Below are 21,255 nucleotides of genomic sequence, written 5' to 3' on the forward strand. Positions count from 1 at the left end.
TAATAATATTGAAACATATTTTTTCTTAGACAGACCGCTTTTTAGCTGTTTTTAAACGCGTCTAGCCCAATGCACAAAAATAAATCGTTTCGGAAGTTACCTTGAAAATCATTCATTACTAAATTATGTAAGCTAGCTCGTAGTTTAGTTAGCAAGAACAGCGCGAATCGATCTTAGAGGTTAACTCTTACCGAGATTGTTCTGTGGATGGGTGACCATCTTATAGATATCTAGTTCCTCCGTGTATCGGAAGGCCCGTTGCATTGTAGGTCCTCGCTGTTATTTTCTAAGATCTTTGACAGTCGTTAAGTAGTCAGGACGAAGCTTAAAAGTCTGACAACCAGTCTTACCGAAGGGCATTGTGTTATAGCCGCAAACCGATTACAACAAAGTTAGAAGAAAGGCTAGGCTGATATAAATTTAAAAAAACCTCTTCTCACTATTTCTATGCTATTAAACGTTCACCCCGCACTATAAAACTCCATAATCTATTCACTATCCGCCATCTTAGCACTCACCATAAACAGGAGATGTAAAGGTAAATAAATTAAGAGCCAAGATAATACCACATAATAACATATTTAAAGTGCAGTGAATTAAAAAATAAAACAGTCTGCGGCAAACAGGAGCTAGCGGATATTCGCTTCCGCGTAGTGATGTGACACGTAATATCCGACCGTTTGATATCCGAATGAGAGAAATCGATACTACATATTATAATGTAGGCCGCGACCTAAATTGTCTACGTTTGAGATTTTATCTTCACCTGAAGACTGCAATTCGCAATTTCAGTAACATATCAAATAACTCAAATGTTTTATTATCGAAAGTCGTTAATAGGAAAGTTGTTCAAATAAAAATTTGTGGTATAGCTTTGTGACCAATTTTTGTGATAGATGCATTTTAAACTATACTTTTTGAAAGTGCAGAAGCAGGAATTGATAATACAATAACTAAGTTGACCACGTGATACACAATGAGAAGAGATGTAAGACACAATGTATAAGACAAATGATTTTATTATTTTAACGTAATAACAATATTACGTGGGTATTAGTGCATTTATGCGTTTTCAAAAACCTTTGCTACGATGAAGAAATGAGAAAATTTACTAACTTATAACAAGTTCTATTCATCATCTGGGCACGTATTCGAATTACTAGAAATCAAAATCTAAATCATTGCGAAAGAAGTATCTAGATAAATCGATACCTACAACATAAAACATCGATTCAACAACTCGACTAACCACATCCCTGTTTCCGCAATTATGCGGAGCACGAGGCCTTCTTAATTGCGTTTGCACTAAACACAAACGCTTAGTAATTAATTCTAGATTAAGCCTGTAGAGTCACTCGTGAACTTTGTCCGAACAAAAAATATTCAAAAAGAATTTAAATGTTGGAAAAAAATTAATTTGTTGAGGGAAATTTTAAAAGTGATTCATGGCAACATTTTGTTTGAGGAGAAGGTGTAATTCGTTTTGTAGTGAGTGTTTCAAAAGTGACTATGGAAGGCAAAGTGCAAGATGAAAATGAGTGTATAATGTGGTACCGCTTATTTCACTTCTATAACATGAATTGTTGTTTATAATATTACTGAATGAATATGTCATGAATTTAGGCATATTTTTTGCATGCAGAACCAGGTTACAATGCCATTACTTTGTTGCACTTTTCGAAAATACTTTCATGGTCTATTTAGCTTAGGTAGTCAATAATGCATTCAGTGCCTCGATTCTCTACTACTATCGACTACCGACAACCGAACTGTCATCGAGAAATTTTGTATGAAAATCTGATCAGCGCCTCTGACGGGTGTCGTAGGAAACATTTTGGCAGAACATTCTAAATGTCAAATGTCGATAGCTAGCCGGTTGTCGGTAGTCGATAGTAGTAGAGAATCGAGGTACAGTATAATATACTTAACTAGTTTGTTATTCCGCAGATTACATGAAAAGCATTATATTAAAAGATATCAATTTTATTTATATTCTACTATTAACCTACAACAATAAACCCTAATTACTAAAATACAATAATAGATATATAAATTCGCAAACTCTAAAAAGCAGCAAATCGATTAGTAATTAACACTTTAACTACCGCATCTAATTAGCCATCAAACAGCAAATCCAAATCAATTCTAACTAAAACATCCAATTATTTTTACCATGATTAGTCCTAATCTGCATATCAAACGCAAATTAGTTAAATCGTAATTAGTGGTACTAATCATATAACATCCTATTTCCCGATTACTGACTATCAATTAGTATCAACAAAATAACTAGCTTTGAATATTCGAAATAATCAATAAATTTGAATTACTGACCCATTGCAGGGCCTAAAATAAGACTCAATCGTCAACTGGCGTGCCTGAAACTCGCGATAATGCGTGAATTGGCACTTTTCGATTTAAGAAAGAGTTAAAGAATCGAAAGTGCGGTATCAGAAATCCCAGCAGTGTTCTTTCGGTACACTTAACTGTTGAGCAGGCTATGAGGGAAGAGGAGCGCACGTACAAGCTACGGCCTTTCACATGGTCGCCGCAGCAGTCACCACATCATCGACGTCGCCGATATACGACAACACATACTACGGATCTCCGCGTCACAGATATGAGTTAAAAATTATCGGCGCAAGTAAACTCCCACGTTTCAGTTAACATAACACACAAAATTCCTACTATCAATCAGCACGAACAGAATTACAAACACAGCAATTACTTCTAATTACAAAACGACAAAATAAATACATACAAATGTGGTATTAACGTCGGATTTGTGACTTATAACATCGTTGAAACCAAATACAACGACGATAATTTTCAAACGAAATGTTGTAATAAATTCGCGCGTGTAATTTGCACATACGCGAGTGAGACCGCATGGTTGTGTTTAGGTGATGGTATAAGTTAGAAAAAACAGCGGAAGTTATCTTTATACCAATAGGTTTTTCCGGGTTTTAGTTAACAAGCTTTTAATTTGGTTTTGCTGATGCTCATAAGCCACGAAGTAGTTCGGCATCAAATTCAGCGCCTTGTATCCGTTTTCAATAGAATTTCAAATAAATGTAGTATTTCATCAATCATGGAAGCCCAATTACTGTCTGACCGACTTTACTTCTTTAAAGCCAACCAAAGTTTTCAATTCACAGAGTAGAAACTACTACAAAGTAACATCAAGTATTAAAAATATAGGAAACCATTTTGGCCACCTCTGAAGCAGCGAAAACAGATAAACGATAACTCGATTCCAATAAGCTTTACACTAGCCGTGACCAAACTAATAACATTAATCAAGGACCTGTCTATTTTCAACATAAGATTAACCAATTAAACAACTAATATGGGCGCATTCAAAATTGAACTTTTAAACAGTTAATTACGAAAATCGCTTTTCTCAAAAAATCAGACCACATCAAAACTGATGCCGCGCTACCACTGACAAATGAACTGTACTACTCTTGTTTATTAGCGAATAGAAACATTTTATGTGCAAGTCCAACAAATACATCAGAGTAAGACGCGGATATCGCTGAAGTTTGCAACAAAACTCATTTGGATACGAATTCGGCTATTTACTGTGATTTATATAGAAAAGATAATGGCGATTGAAATCTTAGAATTGGGATATGTAGGCGGTGTTTACTGGCACGTTGTCAAAATATAGGTAGGTTAGAGTATGTTATACCACCGAATGACCCATATTTTCAGGTCTAGAAAGTGATTAGACGCAGTTTTTACAAGGTATCTTTTTTTAGTATTATGTAAGGAAAGGTGTTTTTGGGACAAAATTTTTTCCATAAATAGTTGTCCCACTTTTGATTTCTTATGAAGTCCCAACCATGTCACGATGACCATTTCTGGTGCAAGAGTCATCTTTTCATATGTGTAAAGCGATCGAAATATCTCGTATATATCTATTATCGAAAGATAAGCTTGTTATATCATAGTTGCTACTTCAAAATAAAAATATAATCTTTAACTACTTTTTGGCAACTATTCTGAAGTAAATTAATTACTAACGGCATCAAATCTTATACCCTTTAATAAAACACATCCCACATTATGCTATGACACAACCAATTTTACAAAACAAACAAAAACCTGAAACATGACAAGGAATTATCAAAAAGCACCTTTAAAGCATAAAACACGCCATTAAACGTCCAACAGTAAAAGTCCCAAGTCCTAAATAAACTTCAAGCTTAAATTATGCAAGCGACAAGGTAATAATTAATTTATTCTATCTTACTAGCTGACCGCCGTGGCTTTGCTCGCATAAGAATTTCCAAGCCCTATTTCAACCCAGTGAAAAGATTTTTGTCAAAAATTATTTCTCAAATTATTTTAATTTAATTCAATACCTTTTCCTTGACTTATGTCTTCAACTATCTCCACACAAAATTTCACCAAAATGAGCCCAGCCGTTTAGTCGTGAAAGCACAATAAACATAAAAATATGCTTTCCTGTTTACGATATACGTGAGTAGGGACTAATAGGAATCAGACACCCTATCCATTTTTATCTAAATCGATGCTGCTGTTTAGCCATGAAAAAGTGACAGACGGACAGACAGAAAAAACTTTTTTACTAAAAATATTAATATGTATTATGCAAAGAGACATAAAACTTGAACGGGTTCTTGCTATGTTTATTTAAAGAAGCCACTGTAAGGTTTGTGTTCTGACCGATAAAGTCTTTGTTGTACGTTTTATAGTAAAAGCTTTGTACAAGATATTGATAGTTAAAAAGATAACAATGCAATTTGCAAGTAATTTAAAGAATGGAAAATTTAACTTACTTTAGAGGATTATCATAAAAATATACGGATTTGACCATTGAGCATTTGTGTGCATGAAATTTGACGAAATTGCATTACTGCTACACTACACTACTTGCGACAGTTTCTATCTCAACACATTATCCTACTTTCTTATCCATCCATTTTGGTAACCCCTGCATCATTCAAAGATAATGATCAGATTAATTCATAGAATTTCTTTGAAGGAATAATATTTAAGGCCTAATCTAGGATTTTAATTCGAAACCTTTGGGTGATAGTTGCTTACATATCAAATGTTAAAACAGACATACAACTCCACAATTGATTAAACCATATAATAAAATCATCTACCAAAAGCAAAGCAATAAAATAGCAAATCTAGATTAAAGTTCCACAATAGAAAAGTCACACTAAAGCAAACTTTTCAAGCCAAAGAACCGACTGAAAATATCGTCCAATAAATTCTGAAGCTGAGCGTATTTTCGATTTAGGTTGAGGACACATTATGGTCGAATTACTTGTAACATTCAAGCGAATGCTCGTTCACCCAATTTTCTTTTAAACTATGTTCTTATAAAACTGGTTGAATGGCACTTTTCTATCATACAAAACCATCATCATTTCTCTTCTGTCTACTACTCGACAGAGGTCTGCTTATTGTCACTTCAAAAAGCGCAATGTTAAAGTGTTCGCTGTACACTCTTACAGCAGCTGTTCTAATTAATTGGCGCATATCGAATCTAGCTGGAGGCTTCTCTTCCTTTCTAGTTATAACCACACAATTATCCCCTATCTTAATTATCTAAATTAATGTGAATATTGTCTTGAAAATAAGAGTGCATTGGGAAATGATACCAATATTTTATAAAGTCACGGGCTTTATTGCTTCTGCAATAGGACAAGCGCCTCTAATCAGTAATTTGAAATATCATACTATGCAAACAATCAAATAATAAACGAATAGTGATAGAGATTGGACAAGTTTTGTCCGTTACTCAATTCATACTCAACTCCTAGAAACTACTGCTCTGTCTCAAGTAAGCGCATTAGCGTGTACCCACCTTAAAGTTCCAAACCGAAGTTCTAAACATTTATCTCAGCCTATTTACAATACGAAGTGGAGTAGAACTATCCTTATCTGTTAAGTTGTACTTGTTAATGTTGATTGCAGTACTGAGATCCGCGAGTTTCTATGTACAACTTTGAAAATGTGGTAATGGAGTACGTATGGCTGTTTGAGGATAACGTTTGAAGATCAAGACTAGGGGCTGTAATAGTCTAAGTTACATACAAAACCTTATAAACTATTGTTTGATTTGTAAGAAATGTTTAACCGACTTTAAAAAAAGAGGAAGTTGTCAATTTGTTTGTTTTTTGTTATTAGTTTGTAATCCTATAACTTTTTTGGCTGGTTTGATGGTTGTTTTTATGTGTTTCCATGCAAATTTAATCAAGATCTAACAATGGATGATAGTCCATTGAAATGTTACAATTTGAGGGCCGAATATTGCATTTCTTAGAGGACGCAATTTTATTTTTTGAACGTGTAGGGGGGGTCAATAGAAGCTTTTTTTTTTTTTTTTTTTTAGGCTGGCAACACTGGTGTAGTGACTTGAAATTTTTGCTCTCAGTTTTAAAATTCAATTTTTATTTATTTATTACGTATTTGTCAATAATTGTGTCTAAAAGTTGTGAATAAGTGTAATTAGGTTGTCTTCTACTAATATAATAGTCAATCAAGATGGAAAAGTGTGATTAAGACAACAATATAATTACGCCAACCAAGTGTCAAGGCGTCAACGTATTTTAAATTCAAACAAGGAATAAGTGTTTGATAAATACAGGGAGTATTTCGTATCGCTTGTTATTATAGACTTATTAGATTTTATCTAAAATCCGTTAGATAAAGTGTAGCATATTCAGGCTCACTACCCCCATGCTCTTCAACATTGAATCAACGCAGCACTGATTCAGTGTTATAGTCTTCCATTGTAGGTAGCTTATTTCCCATATACCATTCAGTTTAATTAGTATTGTAAGAGTCTAATTGTTAGGTTTCCTATTAACTGCAATGCTAGTTTTTTTATTTTATTAATTTTTTGGTCTAAACCTACCCACTTTAAAAACATCTTGTAACATCATTGTAATTATAAATTATTTAACTGCAAGGTCCAACTAACCCCTTATTATTTATCCCCTATATCTTTATCTGTGTTTTCCTCTTTCTTTTGTTAGTTACTTTGTGTATATTTCTTCTAAAACTATTAACAATACTAACATAGAGCATCTCAATAAATACTAACTTTCCCCAACTAATTCTTTCTATATCCTACTGTATATCTCAACTTCCTTTATAACGTTTCAGATCCTTTGTTGTTAATATCAACCATGATGACCAGGAAGGCAACAGCAAAGGATACTGAGAACAAGCTTAAACTTGCTCTGCTCGAGCTCAAGAAGTGCAAAGATGAGAACAGCCTGCTGTTGAGGGAGCGTGTTGACTGTGAAGAAGAGATCAAGGAGGTTAACCACAAGGTTGTATCACTGAAGGGGGAACTTGCTGAGCTCCATATTGAAAATATGGACTTACTGGATCAGCGGGACAGGCTACAACAAGAAGTTAACTCATTTGGCAGCTGTAATGAGACCTATGAGTGGTCTCTGAGCCGCATAAATGAGCTAGAGACAAGCCTGCATGAAGCCCACACTAAGATCATCTCATTGGAACGGTCAATACAATCATTTGACAGTAGTGCAACTCATCATTTGTATTCTGAGCTTATAGGCTGTAAATCTTTATTAACTAGAGTTAAAAGCAATAAAAAGTTTAGGAAATACACTAGAATTAGTAAGATAATTAAAAAATTAGAATTAAAACTTAAGAAATTTAACAAACTTAGATTATTAGTTAATTCAAATAAAGATTTGATTGAGGAACGTAGGGAACTAGTTTTAGAAGTCAATAGTTGTAGTGAAGAACTCATCTCCAGTAGGCTATTGTATGACAGGCATACTCTTGACCTTAAGTCACAAATCTCACACCTACAATCTAAATTAACAAAAATTACCTTAGATTATGAACGTGAAACTCACGATTACATACTAAAATACGATGAGATAGCTAAAGTTGGCAGGGAAAATTTAGAGCGTGTTAGGGCCTTAGCTAATAGCACTCCATGCACTAGGTGTTCTCAGTCTCAGGGACCCCCTTGTGACTTAGAACGGTTAGAACCCTCTCAAATTAGTTTAGGTACTGAGACTTCACTGACCGACTCATCTGACAGTATTCCCTCTTCCTTCATAGATCTTAACACAAAGAACAGAGTAGCTATGTTCTCAGATAAGTTAGGCATTAACTTAGGACCTATAATAAACAATAACTTACATTGCAGTTTTAAAAATAACTGTTACCCTAACCTCAAATTAAATCAAATAGTAGATAGAATTAGGAACACTCACTTAGATATAAATACAACAGTAGTTTTACTGATAGGTGATAGTTTAGGTTTAGATAAAACTGATATTATTGATAGTATTAGCAGTTTATTGCAATTAGATTTAGGTAAATTAATTATCTCCTCCCCCAAGCCGACTGGTCCTCGTGGGGGAAAAAGACCAAAACCCTCCAACAAGAAACAGCAGCAGAAATCAAGATCATAAAATATACCATAATAAAAATAATAACACAAACAACAATAAAAATCAGAACAACAATATTAAACAACAAAAATGTAAATTATTTATAGCAGCTCTCAACGTACTTACCCTGAAAAATGAAGAAAATCTAACTGAACTAATTTATGCGTTAAAAGACATCAAATGGGATATCATAGGCCTGAGCGAAGTGAGAAGAATGGGTGAAACTATAGCGTCTTACTCAGATTACATACTTTATCACATAGGCGAGACCCCAGGCCAACATGGGGTTGGATTTATTGTTAAAAAACATTTGGCAAAGTATGTAGAAGGATTTGTGGGAGTCTCAGAACGTATTGCGATTATGAATATAAAACTACCCCAATATAAAAATTCTTGGTCTATTGTACAGATATATTCACCGACAGAACAGTCGAATCTAGAAACCATAAACGCATTTTACCTGGATTTAAACAAAGCGATCGAGGAGCACAGCCACAAAAATCTTATTGTAATGGGTGACTGTAATGGCCAAATTGGCGATAGGCGCCTCGGAGAAACCAAGATACTAGGACCATTCACATACAGCAACAAAACGAGAAGTAGAAATGGAGAATTTATCACGAACTTTGCACAAAGAAATAATCTCTCTATCTTGAATACAATGTTTATGAGAAAGAAGAAAAATATGTGGACGTGGATCTCACCAGATGGTAAAACAAAAAACCAAATTGATTTCATTATGACCAACAGAAGCAGACACTTCACTAACTTCACCGAAATCAATAAATTAAATTTTAACACTAACCATAAACTTATCAGAGCGGAACTGGTAGCAAAACCAATGAAAAAACCAAGACCAAAACAAGACCCAACAACTCTAAAGTTTGGGAAATATCAGTTAGAACAAATAACAAACTCTTTGAGAGACCAACTAACTAACTTCAAATCTATCACGCAGGAATTAGGAACACAAGCGAAATATGATTGGTTAGAGAATACCATAAAAAGCAAAACCCAGACACAACTCACTGCAAATACCAAATTTGAACCAAAAAAATGCCTAACAACTAACACCATAAGACTACTAGACGCAAGGAATCACTTAATAAGTGCTAGGGGCATGCAAGACAGAAGGAAACATCTAACAAAAATTAGCAAGGAAATCAAGGACAGCATAAGAAAGGACAGAAAACAAAACAGAATTAAAATAATAGAAAAATATATAAATAGGACTGGAGGAGTCAAAAAAGCATACAAAGAACTGAGCAATTCAATGAATTGGATCGTTAAAATGAAAAGTCGCAATGGGAAATGGATCCACTACAGAGCAGACATATTGGAAACTGCTGCATCCTACTACAAAGACCTATACAAAAACGACATAAAAGGAAAGGAAATTGTTCTGACAGAAACCTCACATATTCCTACCATCCTTCAAGCTGAAGTAGAGAAAGCTATAGATACCCAAAAGATAGACAAAACACCAGGCCCTGATGGGATAAGCAACGAAATCCTGAAACATAGCAAAGAAGTTTTAGCGCCGGTCCTTACAGACATGTTTAATGATATCGTAGACACTGAAATAATACCTCAGCAATGGACTGAGTCTAATATTATCCTGTTATATAAGAAAGGAGATAAACATGACATCAGAAACTATCGGCCAATCAGTCTCATGTCAAACATATACAAGACATTCGCTAAGATCATCTTAAAGCGGATCGAAAGAACATTAGACGAACACCAACCAATCGAGCAGGCTGGATTTCGTAAAGACTACTCGGTGATAGACCATATTCACGCGGTACGTCAAGTTTTAGAGAAGTACAATGAATACCAGCTAACATACTACATTGCATTCATCGACTACAGCAAAGCATTTGACTCCCTACTACATGACAACATATGGAAGGCTTTAATGGATCAAGGAATTGAACATAAATACATTCGATTAATAAGGAACGTGTATAGACATAGTACAGCCAGAATCCAACTAGAAAGGAAAGGTGATCCATTCAAAGTAGAAAAAGGAGTAAGACAGGGAGATCCACTATCTCCGAAATTATTCTCAGCGGTATTAGAATCAATCTTCAGACAACTCAGTTGGGAAAATTTAGGGATCAATGTAGACGGTACATCGTTGACGAACCTAAGGTTCGCGGATGACATAGTGCTATTCGCCAAAACACCAGAAGACATAAACAAAATGATCGAAGACCTTGCAAAAGAAAGCGAGAAAGTAGGCCTGAAATTGAATCCAGAAAAAACTAGAGTGATGACCAATGGGAATAAAACCACGATACGAGTAAAAAACACTGAAATTAAGTACACAGATGAATATGTATACCTGGGTCAGCTTATAACCCAAAACGAATCTATAACTAAAGAAATAGAGAGAAGAATCGCGAATGGCTGGAATAGATACTGGAGCTTGAAAGAGGCTATGAAAGACAAACAACTTCACATTAAGGTTAAAAGCAAATTGTTCAACACATGTGTATTACCTGTCCTCATGTACGGTTGCCAATCATGGGCGCTAAACCAGAAAATGTCAAGCAAACTTGCGACCTGCCAATACGCTATGGAAAGGAGCATGCTGAACGTCAAGAAATCAGACAAACTGAAAAACCGTGTCATCAGGTACAAAACAAAAGTCATAGATATAACACAGAAAATCCGTAGACTCAAATGGAGGTGGGCAGGCCACTTAATACGAGGCCATGATAAATGGAGTAAGAAAGTTACAAGATGGTATCCTAGAGAAGGCAAGAGAAAGAGAGGCAGACCACAGAAAAGATGGGATGATGAGATCAGGGAAGTGGCAGGAGTAATGTGGAACAGAGTAGCACAGGAAAGAGTAGAATAGAAAAGGTTGGAGGAGGCCTTTGCTGATGGGCAAACGGATCTACAGAAAATAAAAAAGAAGCAAATACTAGATTGTTAAAAATTGTATTGTATAAGTACTGTATAAGAATATTGTTTAAGGTTAAGTAGATCCGAATAAAAGGCTTTATTATTATTATTAAATTAATTATCTGCGCATTCCCATACTCACAATCTCTTACAGAAAGGGAAAATAAGCGTATACATAGGTTGAATAATCAACTACATTTAATGACATCTTATCATAGTGATAAGTTATTGTTTTTTGACACTAATAAGTTTATTAGTAGTTTTATTTACACTCAAGAAACTATGTTTCTTAATAGTTCGGACAAACGACAAATTGCTACATTGTTAGCTTATAATATTAACACAGTTATAGGTGCTATAACGCAGTTTAGGTTAAGGGACGACCCAGTATTGTGTAATTATTCTAACAATACTGTGATTAAATGTATAGGTAGTGTAGTTAGCGACAAGGTTACGAATAATGTATCCGATTCTTTAAACTGACAGGTAGGACAATGGATAAACAGCTAGGCTCATTAAATTTAGTACATCAAAACATACAAGGTTTATCCAGCAAGGAATTAGAAGTAGAATTGTTCTTACAAAAACATAATGTAGGTATTTTCTGTGTGACTGAGCATTGGCTACACACGGAACAAATCGCAATAAACAATGAGTTTTATACAATTATTAGTGCGTATATTAGGAACAAAGCTAGACATGGTGGTTCACTGATTATGGTAGCTAACAGTATTAAATGTAAAGAACGTAGGGACATAGTTAATTTGTCAATAGAACGCACGGCTGAGGTTTCCTGTGTCGAGTTAGAGCGACACATAGTAGTTTGTATATATAGACCACCAAATAGTGAGTTTACTTTATTTGAGTCGATAATGGAGGACATATTAAAACGTTTAAGTATAAGCAACAAGTATGTAGTAGTGTGTGGTGATTTTAATGTAAATTTACTTGAGCAATCTTCGACTAGTACGAGACTTAAGTCATTATTTAAATCTTTTAATTTAGTTTTTTTATTTAATGAGCCCACTAGAATCACTGCACATTCTGCTACATGCTTGGACAATATATTCTGCAACTGCGAATGCTTAGGTAGGGAAATCTTAAGTGAACTAACATCGGACCATTGTGGACAGAAGGCTATATTTCCTGTTAGGATAGATAATAGGTTAAAGAAAATTACTTGTAGGCCTATTACTAGGGATCGTTTAGTATTATTTAATAGTGAGATAGCTAGTGCTATGACAAAGTTAGACGACACCGAAGAACACCCGGATAACCTTTACACATCGTTATTCAATATTATTGAATCCAAGTTCAAAACTATCTTCAAAGAGAAAACCATACTAGATAACAATAGGAAACTGAAATTTTGCGATTGGGCGACAGCAGGTATTTATAAAAGTAGAGCTAGGCTGTATGAGCTTTATTCCATGAAACAGTTCAATTTTAATCCTAAATTTCTTGAATACGTTAGGAACTATTCAAAAATTTTTAAGAGAACTTGTGTTGCTGCTAAATCCTTACACTTAAGCAACAAAATTAAAAGCTCAGACAATACGATCAAAACCACATGGAATATCATTAACAACGAAACAGGTCGTGCTATCCAGCGCGTAAATAATTTTGAACTGAAAGTAAATGACATGATTATCACCAACAACTTAGAGGTTGCTCAGACATTCAATACTTTCTTCGCTGATATTCCCACAGCTACAACTAGCTCCTTGAATTCCTGTCCTGCCAAGGCAGAATGTTTACTTCGAAATAGTGTAGAAGAGTGTGGTAGTGTTTTTTTCTTCAAACATATCAACTCTAATGATGTAGTTAAGGCTTTTAGGTCGCTCAACTCCAAAAAAACACCTGACCTCTGGGGCATCTCTGTTAAATTAGTAGAAAGTATCATCCTGGAAATAGCCCCCCATTTGGCTTTAATATTTAACAGGTGCGTAGATGCTGGTGTGTTTCCGGACTTAATGAAACACAGTAAAGTAGTACCACTCTTTAAGAAGGGATCTAAGAGTGAGCCCAGCAATTTCAGGCCCATTTCCATCTTGCCTGCGGTTAGCAAAATCTTCGAAAAGGTCATCTTAGAGCAGCTCGAAAGTCACTTTAACTCGAATCAGCTATTTCATGGTAAACAGTATGGTTTCACAAAGGGTAGGTCAACAATCGATGCAGGTATTTCGCTCGTCAAGCATATCTATGATGCTTGGGAGACATCCCAGGACGCCATTGGGGTGTTCTGCGATCTCTCCAAAGCATTTGACTGTGTCCAACATAATACGCTCCTTAGGAAACTAAACCACTATGGAATTAGGGATACAGCGCTCGATTTACTTGCGTCATATTTGAGTAATAGGATTCAACGAGTAGATATCAATGGTGTAAGGTCTTCAGGTTCAGCTGTTTCTCTCGGCGTGCCTCAGGGTTCGATACTCGGTCCGTTTCTTTTTCTCGTATATATAAACGATCTCCCCTTTCAGGTGCAGGACTTATGTGATATTATATTATTTGCAGATGACACTTCACTCATTTTTAAAGTAGATCGTTCGAAGTCTTGTTTTATTGATATCAATAGTATTCTTGAACAGGTCCACAACTGGTTCACTTGTAATAATCTGTTATTAAATTCTAACAAAACTAAGTGCATTAGGTTCACTATGCCCAACGCGAGGAATTCAGGTACTAACATAGTCGTAAATGGGCAAACTATCGATTTGGTAGATTCGGCAACTTTTTTAGGTATCAGTCTGGATAGCAAGCTCCAATGGGGCACTCAGATAGCGCATCTCTCGGGGAGACTCAGCTCCGCCGCGTACGCAATCAGAAAAGTAAGACAGTTTGCTGGTGTGGATGCGGCAAGACTGGTTTACTTTAGTTATTTTCACAGCGTCATGTCTTACGGTATATTACTGTGGGGTAAGGCTGCTGATATAGATGTTATTTTTGTCCTTCAAAAAAGAGCTATCCGTGCAATTTATAGTTTAGGAGCGCGAGACTCCTTGAGAGAGCTTTTTGGGCAGATAGGGATACTGACGGTGTCATCACAGTATGTGCTTGCAAATTTGTTGTATATAAAACAAAATTTAGGGACTTTCGCAACAAATAGCGATAGACACAATTATAACACTAGAAACAGACACAAATTAGTAGGTCCCCATCATCGTTTACACAAGGTGCACAATTCGTTTGTAGGTCTCGGCATTCGTTTCTTCAACAAGCTTCCCAAGCACATCATGGATTTACCCCTGCCAAAATTCAAAGTTGCTGTTAAGGAACATCTCGTTAGGAAAGCTTATTACAGAATTGATGAGTATCTAAACGACAATAGCTCTTGGGATTAGTCGCTCGCTTGATTAGGATTCTTTGAACTTAGGGAACTTTGCTATAAATTGTATAAACTCAGTAGCAGTAGGTCTAATATTGTAAAATATGGGCAATTAATGATGCAAATAGGTGATGTTACGTACAATTTGATGTTATTCATAAAACTGTCACTTTTTTTCTTTTATAATGTTAACAACCAGTGTGCTCACTTGCTGCCCATATTCTTATTATCACATGCTAGTAGGTGCTCCCAACATACGGTATGATCAGAGACTAATAAATAACCTAGCTATATTAATTTAACTTAATTGACGTTTAGTCTATATCGCTGATTGTTGGCAGCTCCTCGCATGATCAATTATTGTATCAACCACATTGTAAAACTTTTGGCGATTGAAAAGAGTGGCCGTGAGTTTCTCGCTAGCTCTTCTCATAAGGCTCTACCCCCTTTCCGAGCTAGTGGTAGATTCAGTAATTGTAACGACTATCATAAGTGTCAATATTTGACCTAAATGAATAAATGATTTGATTTTGATTTTGACTTAACTTGAAGTTTGTGGGGTTGCCACTCTTGTCCCCCGGCCGCCATCTTGGAAAACACTTTTTTCGCTATATCTCAGAAACTATGCGTCTTACAATAAAATTGTAAAAGCATAATTTGTAGCAAATTATTTTGCCTACAAATATGTAAAATAACTTTTTCCCCTCAATTAACAATTTAAGAAGTTATGAGCACAAAAGTGATTATTTTTTTACAAAAATTTTCTTTCCAAATCCGGTCTACTTCGGAGCGCTCTTACTGAGTTTCTAATTAATGAAGATGAAAAAAATTATAGGGATAAATTTTCCTCAAAAAATACTCTACAAGATTGGTCTGAGCTTAGATTGAGCTTAGCCTTTATTCCAAACTATGTTGAAGTCGGCTTCCAGTCTCATCAGATGCAGCCGAATACCAGTGTTTTACATGGAGCGACTGCCTATCTGACCTCCACAACCCAGTTATCTGGGATATAAAACGATACCCTTCATTAAAACTGGTTGTCAGACTTTCAAGCTTCTGACTACTGTTAACGACTGTCTGATCTTCGAAAATGACAGCCGGGACCCACAATTTAACGTGCCTTCCGAAACACGGAGGAACTCGATATGTGTAAGATGGTCACCCATCCACAGAACAACCTCAGCAAGCGTGGCTTAACCTCAGAGATCGATCCGCGCGGCTGTCATCAAAAGAAGTTATAGAGCAATAAAGAAAATTGTTATAAATAAAATTGCACTTTTTTGCTTATAACTTCTTTAATTGTTAATTTAGGGCAAAAAGTTGTTCAACATATTTGTAGGCAAAATAATTTGCTAAAAATTATGCTTTTACAATTATATTGTAAGACGCATAGTTTCTGAGATATAGCGAAAAAAGTGTTTTCCAAGATGGCGGCCGGGGGACAAGAGTGGCAACCCCACAAACTTTAAGTTAAGCTTCTATTGACCCCCCCTACATGTTCCAAAAATAAAATTGCGTCCTCTAAGAAATGTAAAACTCATGTAACATTTCAATGGACTATGAGGAATGAGAGGAATGGAGGTCATATGAGTTCGTGGTGCTAATAAATAATATTTTGCTCAGGAGTCGTGAGAGAGTTCATGAATTATTGTATTTCATGTTATTAACGAAACATACATTTCGCACGTAGCCTGAAGGTAATAGTGACTATCAAGTTATAACAACTGCACTAGGTATTGAGGTTTTGATTTTAGCCGGAATAATATTCATTTGTTTAATAAGCAAACAGTGAGTAACATTTTCCTGTAGTACACACGTCTAGGTTACTTAGAGAAAATACTTAATATTACTTACTTACATTCATAAAATCACACTCTTTACTGTGGTAGGCAGAGACCAAAGGACGCAACTTACCACGATCCTTATAAACTTATCTTCATACTTTGTACCAACGATTAAATAATATGAAGTAATGGAATAAACCAGTAGCGCGATTTCTTACAGTTAATACAATCAAGTATCGAGATTTTGTCATTTAAATTTGACTGCAAAAAAAGTTCCTACGGCACCCGCTAAAGGCGCTGATTAGATTTCCACACAAAATTTATCTATAGCTAGCCGGTTGTCGAAAGTCGATAGTGGTGTAGAATCGCACTATCAATCAGATTTTTGTAAAAAAATTCACGATAGCTAGTCGATTGTCGATATGGTCGAGAATTGCACTACAATCAAGAAATAAAAAACGATTTTTCAGTAACTGAACTCAAGTCATGAAATCTAAAAATATATATTTTAGAAGCGTACCCATTGACCCACTCAGATTTTATCTTAAACTCCAAAACGCCACCGAAAACTCAAAGAAATATTAATTCCCCATAAAATGTACAGAAAATTGTCTCCCGGTAAGTTAGTTTCAGTGTTTTTGATTGATAACGTTTCACGATGGAAACTTTGACAAATTTGATTTAGCCAGCGAAGTGTTTAAATGAAGTTACGGTGATTGAAGAGCCGTGTTAGATGGTTTGTTTGTTTTTATATAGGCTTTTATTTATCGCTTCTAAAATTTAATCTTTTGAAGGGAGCGAATATTTTGGGGAAGGTGTTTTTAATAATAATTGTTTGGAAGTGATTTTCGAATTTTTGAGCCGATACAATTCTCAAGTTTGAAGACTTTAGAGTTTAGTTTAGTGTAAAAGAAAAATTAGGTATTTTATCTTGCGGTTCTGCCAAAATACTTATAGCCTTTTTTGGTTTGGCCGTTTTGACTTGAAATAAAGACAGACGAACGCGTTTAGATACCTACTATGGATGTCAAAAGTAAAAAAAAAAGAAACGCAAATGACTATGAATTAGAATTTCTATAATAACATATTCACCAAAAACTTACTCTTTACAACTGAGAATTATTAGTGTCTTTGTTAGTTTCCAACTTTAGTAACTCTCGTCCTAACTCACAAAGAAAATACAAAGTACAAACGCAAATCCCAAATATGAGAAGTGTCAATAAAACAACAAAATTACAAGTACAATTCCTTTAATCTAACTACCCTAACCAAATGACCTAAATGTCAATTACAAATCTATCTCGACGCCTTCAACTGTACCCTTGTACCGCTAGGGTTGGCGAATAAGAAACTTTTTGAGGGACAAACGCGGGATTCTAACTTCAAATACGACCTATTTGTTAATTAGCACCCATTGTCTAGAAAAAATCCACAACTAACTAACGAAATGCGCTTTTTACTTAAAATACAAATACCTATTCGGTTAGTAAATTTCTGATAGTCATGAAAAGTCACAGTTACATTTTATGCTGAAAAATCAGACATCAAAAGAAGTTATTGACAATTAAACAGCAAGTAATAACGGCCCAGCCCAATCTTTTTACATGTAACCAGCATTTTTAAACAGCTATTTTAATTGCTATATCGATTGCAGAAAGAAAGACAGAAAGATGAAAGGAAATATTACTTAATACAACTACACAAACTACTAAACCAGACTACATCGGTAGTTTTGTGGGACATCTACTAAATGACTGTTATAAAGATGTTTAATAAATAAATAACTTGTTAAAGAGTTTTCGAAATAAAGACCATTTTGACTTCGAATTGGAAAATCGAGATGTCTTAGCAGCCCTAGTTGTATTCATACGTGTTAAGGTCACTCGGACCCTCATCTCGTCACCTCCCACTTAGAAGGGACTATATTCATTACGTCGCTTTGTATCTACGTTCTTACGATCCTTTTAGTTTACTTGTAGTTTTCAATCGATTGTTTTAGGAGTAAAGTCTTTGAAAGATTCGCTTGCGTGTGAGATGAATATTGAAAACGGTAGGGTTTTGTCTGGGGAGAGTTAGGTTAATGTGGGGTCTGAAATATTGGTAGTAATCAATTGTGAGATACTGAATTTTTAAACAGGGTGACTTGAGCGTTTTGTTTGTTTTTGTACTTATACGCTTTTCTTTTTCTTAATAAAGAACTCGAATCGGAGCTAATACTAAGATGCACAACGGGTCATATGCGCGGTAAATATTTTAAAAGTTACGATACCATGTTCGTTTCTGAACTTGCATAAATTATTTTTTTGTTTTAAGATTGGACTAATAATTAATTTATTGAACAAATTTTAAACTGCTTATTTTTAGACAACTAAGCCCGAATAAACTTTACAAAGTTGCCGAACAGGGCCCGAACAGAAAAAATGCAAACAACAAAAAAATCTATATCAAACACAATCCTCATCATCAGCTAAAAAATTCTCGGCCAAAGTATTAAAATTTACTTCACAAAATATTACCCACTCACATTTTAATGGGAGATGATAAAAAATACACGTTTTCGTTAATCTCGGCAGCCGTAGCGTAACTTTGGCATCAAGTATTTTAATTATCTTAATCCGCCGACAAAACTCCGAGAGCTCTTCGTCGACTTAGAAATTTTAATGGTCCAAGTTATGAAAAAGTTTCCCTAGTGGGACAGTGGCGACGAGGACGTTTTGAATTTTAATGCTGTTTAGGTCGCAGGTTTGAATATTTGGTTGGTCAAGTGTGGTTAAGACTTTTATAATGATCTCATTTGTTGAATTTAAAACAGAATTATGATGATTATTTAACTGTTGATTGTCCACAGAGTCTAGAGCTAAGTAAATCGATCGTGAGCCAAGATATCGATTAGACTGTGTAAGATCAAGTTGGTTAAACCAAAAGCACGTTACAGAAATCATTGCCACTGCCAGCTACCGTAGAGAATACTCAAAAATAATTTAAAAAATAACCCTAATAGCACTTAGTTTTACTCAAAAATTGACCTCAGAGATACTGAAAAATATTTCCAATTAAGTAAGTTCAGGTAAACCTAAAAATAACAGTTCTATTTTCTCTATCTCAGGTAAACCAAAAATATTTTTTGCTACATACATCTTCATAACAAAATGAAAGGTAAAAAGTTGCATCCAAATAACTATTTCTCAATACTGCTGAGTCTTGTTTGCACCACGTGTTTGAATAACAAAAGCATAAAAGTTCAATTACATTAAAGTAAAGACAATAAACAGTTACATTAAAGAAAGCTGTTAAATCTGTCACGATAATGCAACATTGTTCACTTGAAACAATTTGTTCAGCTGGTTTTAGTTAACAAAGTGTTGAAGGTACTTTGGTTCGAAAATTACTTACTGTTACAAGTTTAATTAACCATTCAACTGAATTTTTATGATAATATTATAAAAATGCTGATGATTTTGCGAATAAAACAAACAATCTGAAAGACTTGAAAGCAATTTAAAATACTTCGCGTTAACCATTCAAATTCATCTTATCCGATACAAAATACTGCTTTTGACGAACAGAGTTTTTAGTCCTGTTTCCATTAAGTTCAAGTTTCATTGCTTCAACTAAACTAAACATTTAACGACAAAACAATAAAATGATTTCCAAACTCGGATGTAGGCAGGAATAAGGAATTAAATATTGTAACACAGGATTCATGACAGGTTCCATGTTTAACGGATTCCATGTTGCGCTACAAATAAATCTCAAAAACTGACCCAGAAATGGGAATAGAGCGCAAAGATAAATAAATGAAGACGTAACGAAACAATGGAGACCTCGGGAAGGTCCAGGGCCAGATAACCGAGGGGAACGTATTATAAAAATACAAAAGAAAAAAGAAAAAAAATCTCCATGGTGTATTTTAATAACCGACTCCTTCAATTTCCATTCAAAGGTTTTCCTCCTGAATGTATTTTTGTGGACCATTTTTAAAAGTTGTAATCGTAAATAAATTAATTTGTATAAAGGCACAGGAACAAGCATAAATATGTGAATGCTTTGCGAATGTGAAACTGCAAAAGGTGAACTTGTACGTTTAAATACGCGCAAAATTACTGTATGAAATATTAATGATATGAGGAATTTTCAACTGCAACGTATAAAAAGTATAAGAGTAATATTTTTACTTTAAAAACTCACAATCAGTACATTCCACATTTCATTTATTTTACTTAAATGTCTTGTCAATACATTACAGTTCTTAATTACCTATATAATAGCTCTTATTTATGTTCGTTACTATACTCAGAGGTAAATAAACATCACAATATTATTCGTTTAAGTATTTTATAGTCCGTATATTTGGAAATGTTCAGTTAAAGTTTTAAGCCTCTCGGAGTTTAACAATGAAACAGTAATTTTATTGAAGGGGATGTCTATAGTAAGTAGGCTCTTGATACCAAATGTTTATTATTATGAGTATTATCCTGATATAAGTATGACATATGCACTTATTTCATTATCATATCATATTATAAATAAAATGTAAAAACATCCTACCAACATTTGAATAGCAACGTAGATTAACGTAGACTCGCGATTGCTCAAATTACTCTAGTAGGCGTTATTGTACGAAAATGAAATTTTCGAAAAACAACGCTATTTTAAACAGATCTCTCTGAATTTCCTAGTTACATGTTTCTTTGTGATGTAAATAGATGTTAATTCTGGCTATTTCGCATAATATTGTTTTTACAATCGGAAAAATCTACACAATCCGCTGTTGATGACACTTGAAGTAGCGCATAATTTA

The 21,255-nt window shown here is 34.7% G+C and overlaps 1 protein-coding gene across 1 annotated transcript; it reads left to right on the forward strand.

Annotated features, from left to right (window-relative positions):
- The first annotated feature begins 2,541 nt into the window (after window positions 1-2,541).
- On the forward strand, window positions 2,542-11,295 carry LOC142986144 (uncharacterized). Its single transcript, XM_076134433.1, has 4 exons — window positions 2,542-2,644; window positions 7,156-7,428; window positions 8,537-8,715; window positions 8,839-11,295. The coding sequence occupies exons 1-4, from the start codon at window positions 2,542-2,544 to the stop codon at window positions 11,293-11,295; spliced, it is 3,012 nt and encodes a 1,003-aa protein (XP_075990548.1).
- The last annotated feature ends 9,960 nt before the right edge of the window (window positions 11,296-21,255 follow it).

This window comes from Anticarsia gemmatalis, chromosome 2, assembly GCF_050436995.1.
Source record: "Anticarsia gemmatalis isolate Benzon Research Colony breed Stoneville strain chromosome 2, ilAntGemm2 primary, whole genome shotgun sequence".
In the NCBI taxonomy this organism is placed as follows: domain Eukaryota; kingdom Metazoa; phylum Arthropoda; class Insecta; order Lepidoptera; family Erebidae; genus Anticarsia; species Anticarsia gemmatalis.

Bases quoted from the DNA above. Each gene is read 5' to 3' on its own strand.
- LOC142986144 (XM_076134433.1), top strand. From the start codon at position 2,542: ATGGTCGCCGCAGCAGTCACCACATCATCGACGTCGCCGATATACGAC. The intron at 2,645-7,155 runs GTAAACTCCCAC...ATAACGTTTCAG, and splicing joins GTTAAAAATTATCGGCGCAA to ATCCTTTGTTGTTAATATCA. The intron at 7,429-8,536 runs GTAATGAGACCT...AATTATTTATAG, and splicing joins AGTTAACTCATTTGGCAGCT to CAGCTCTCAACGTACTTACC.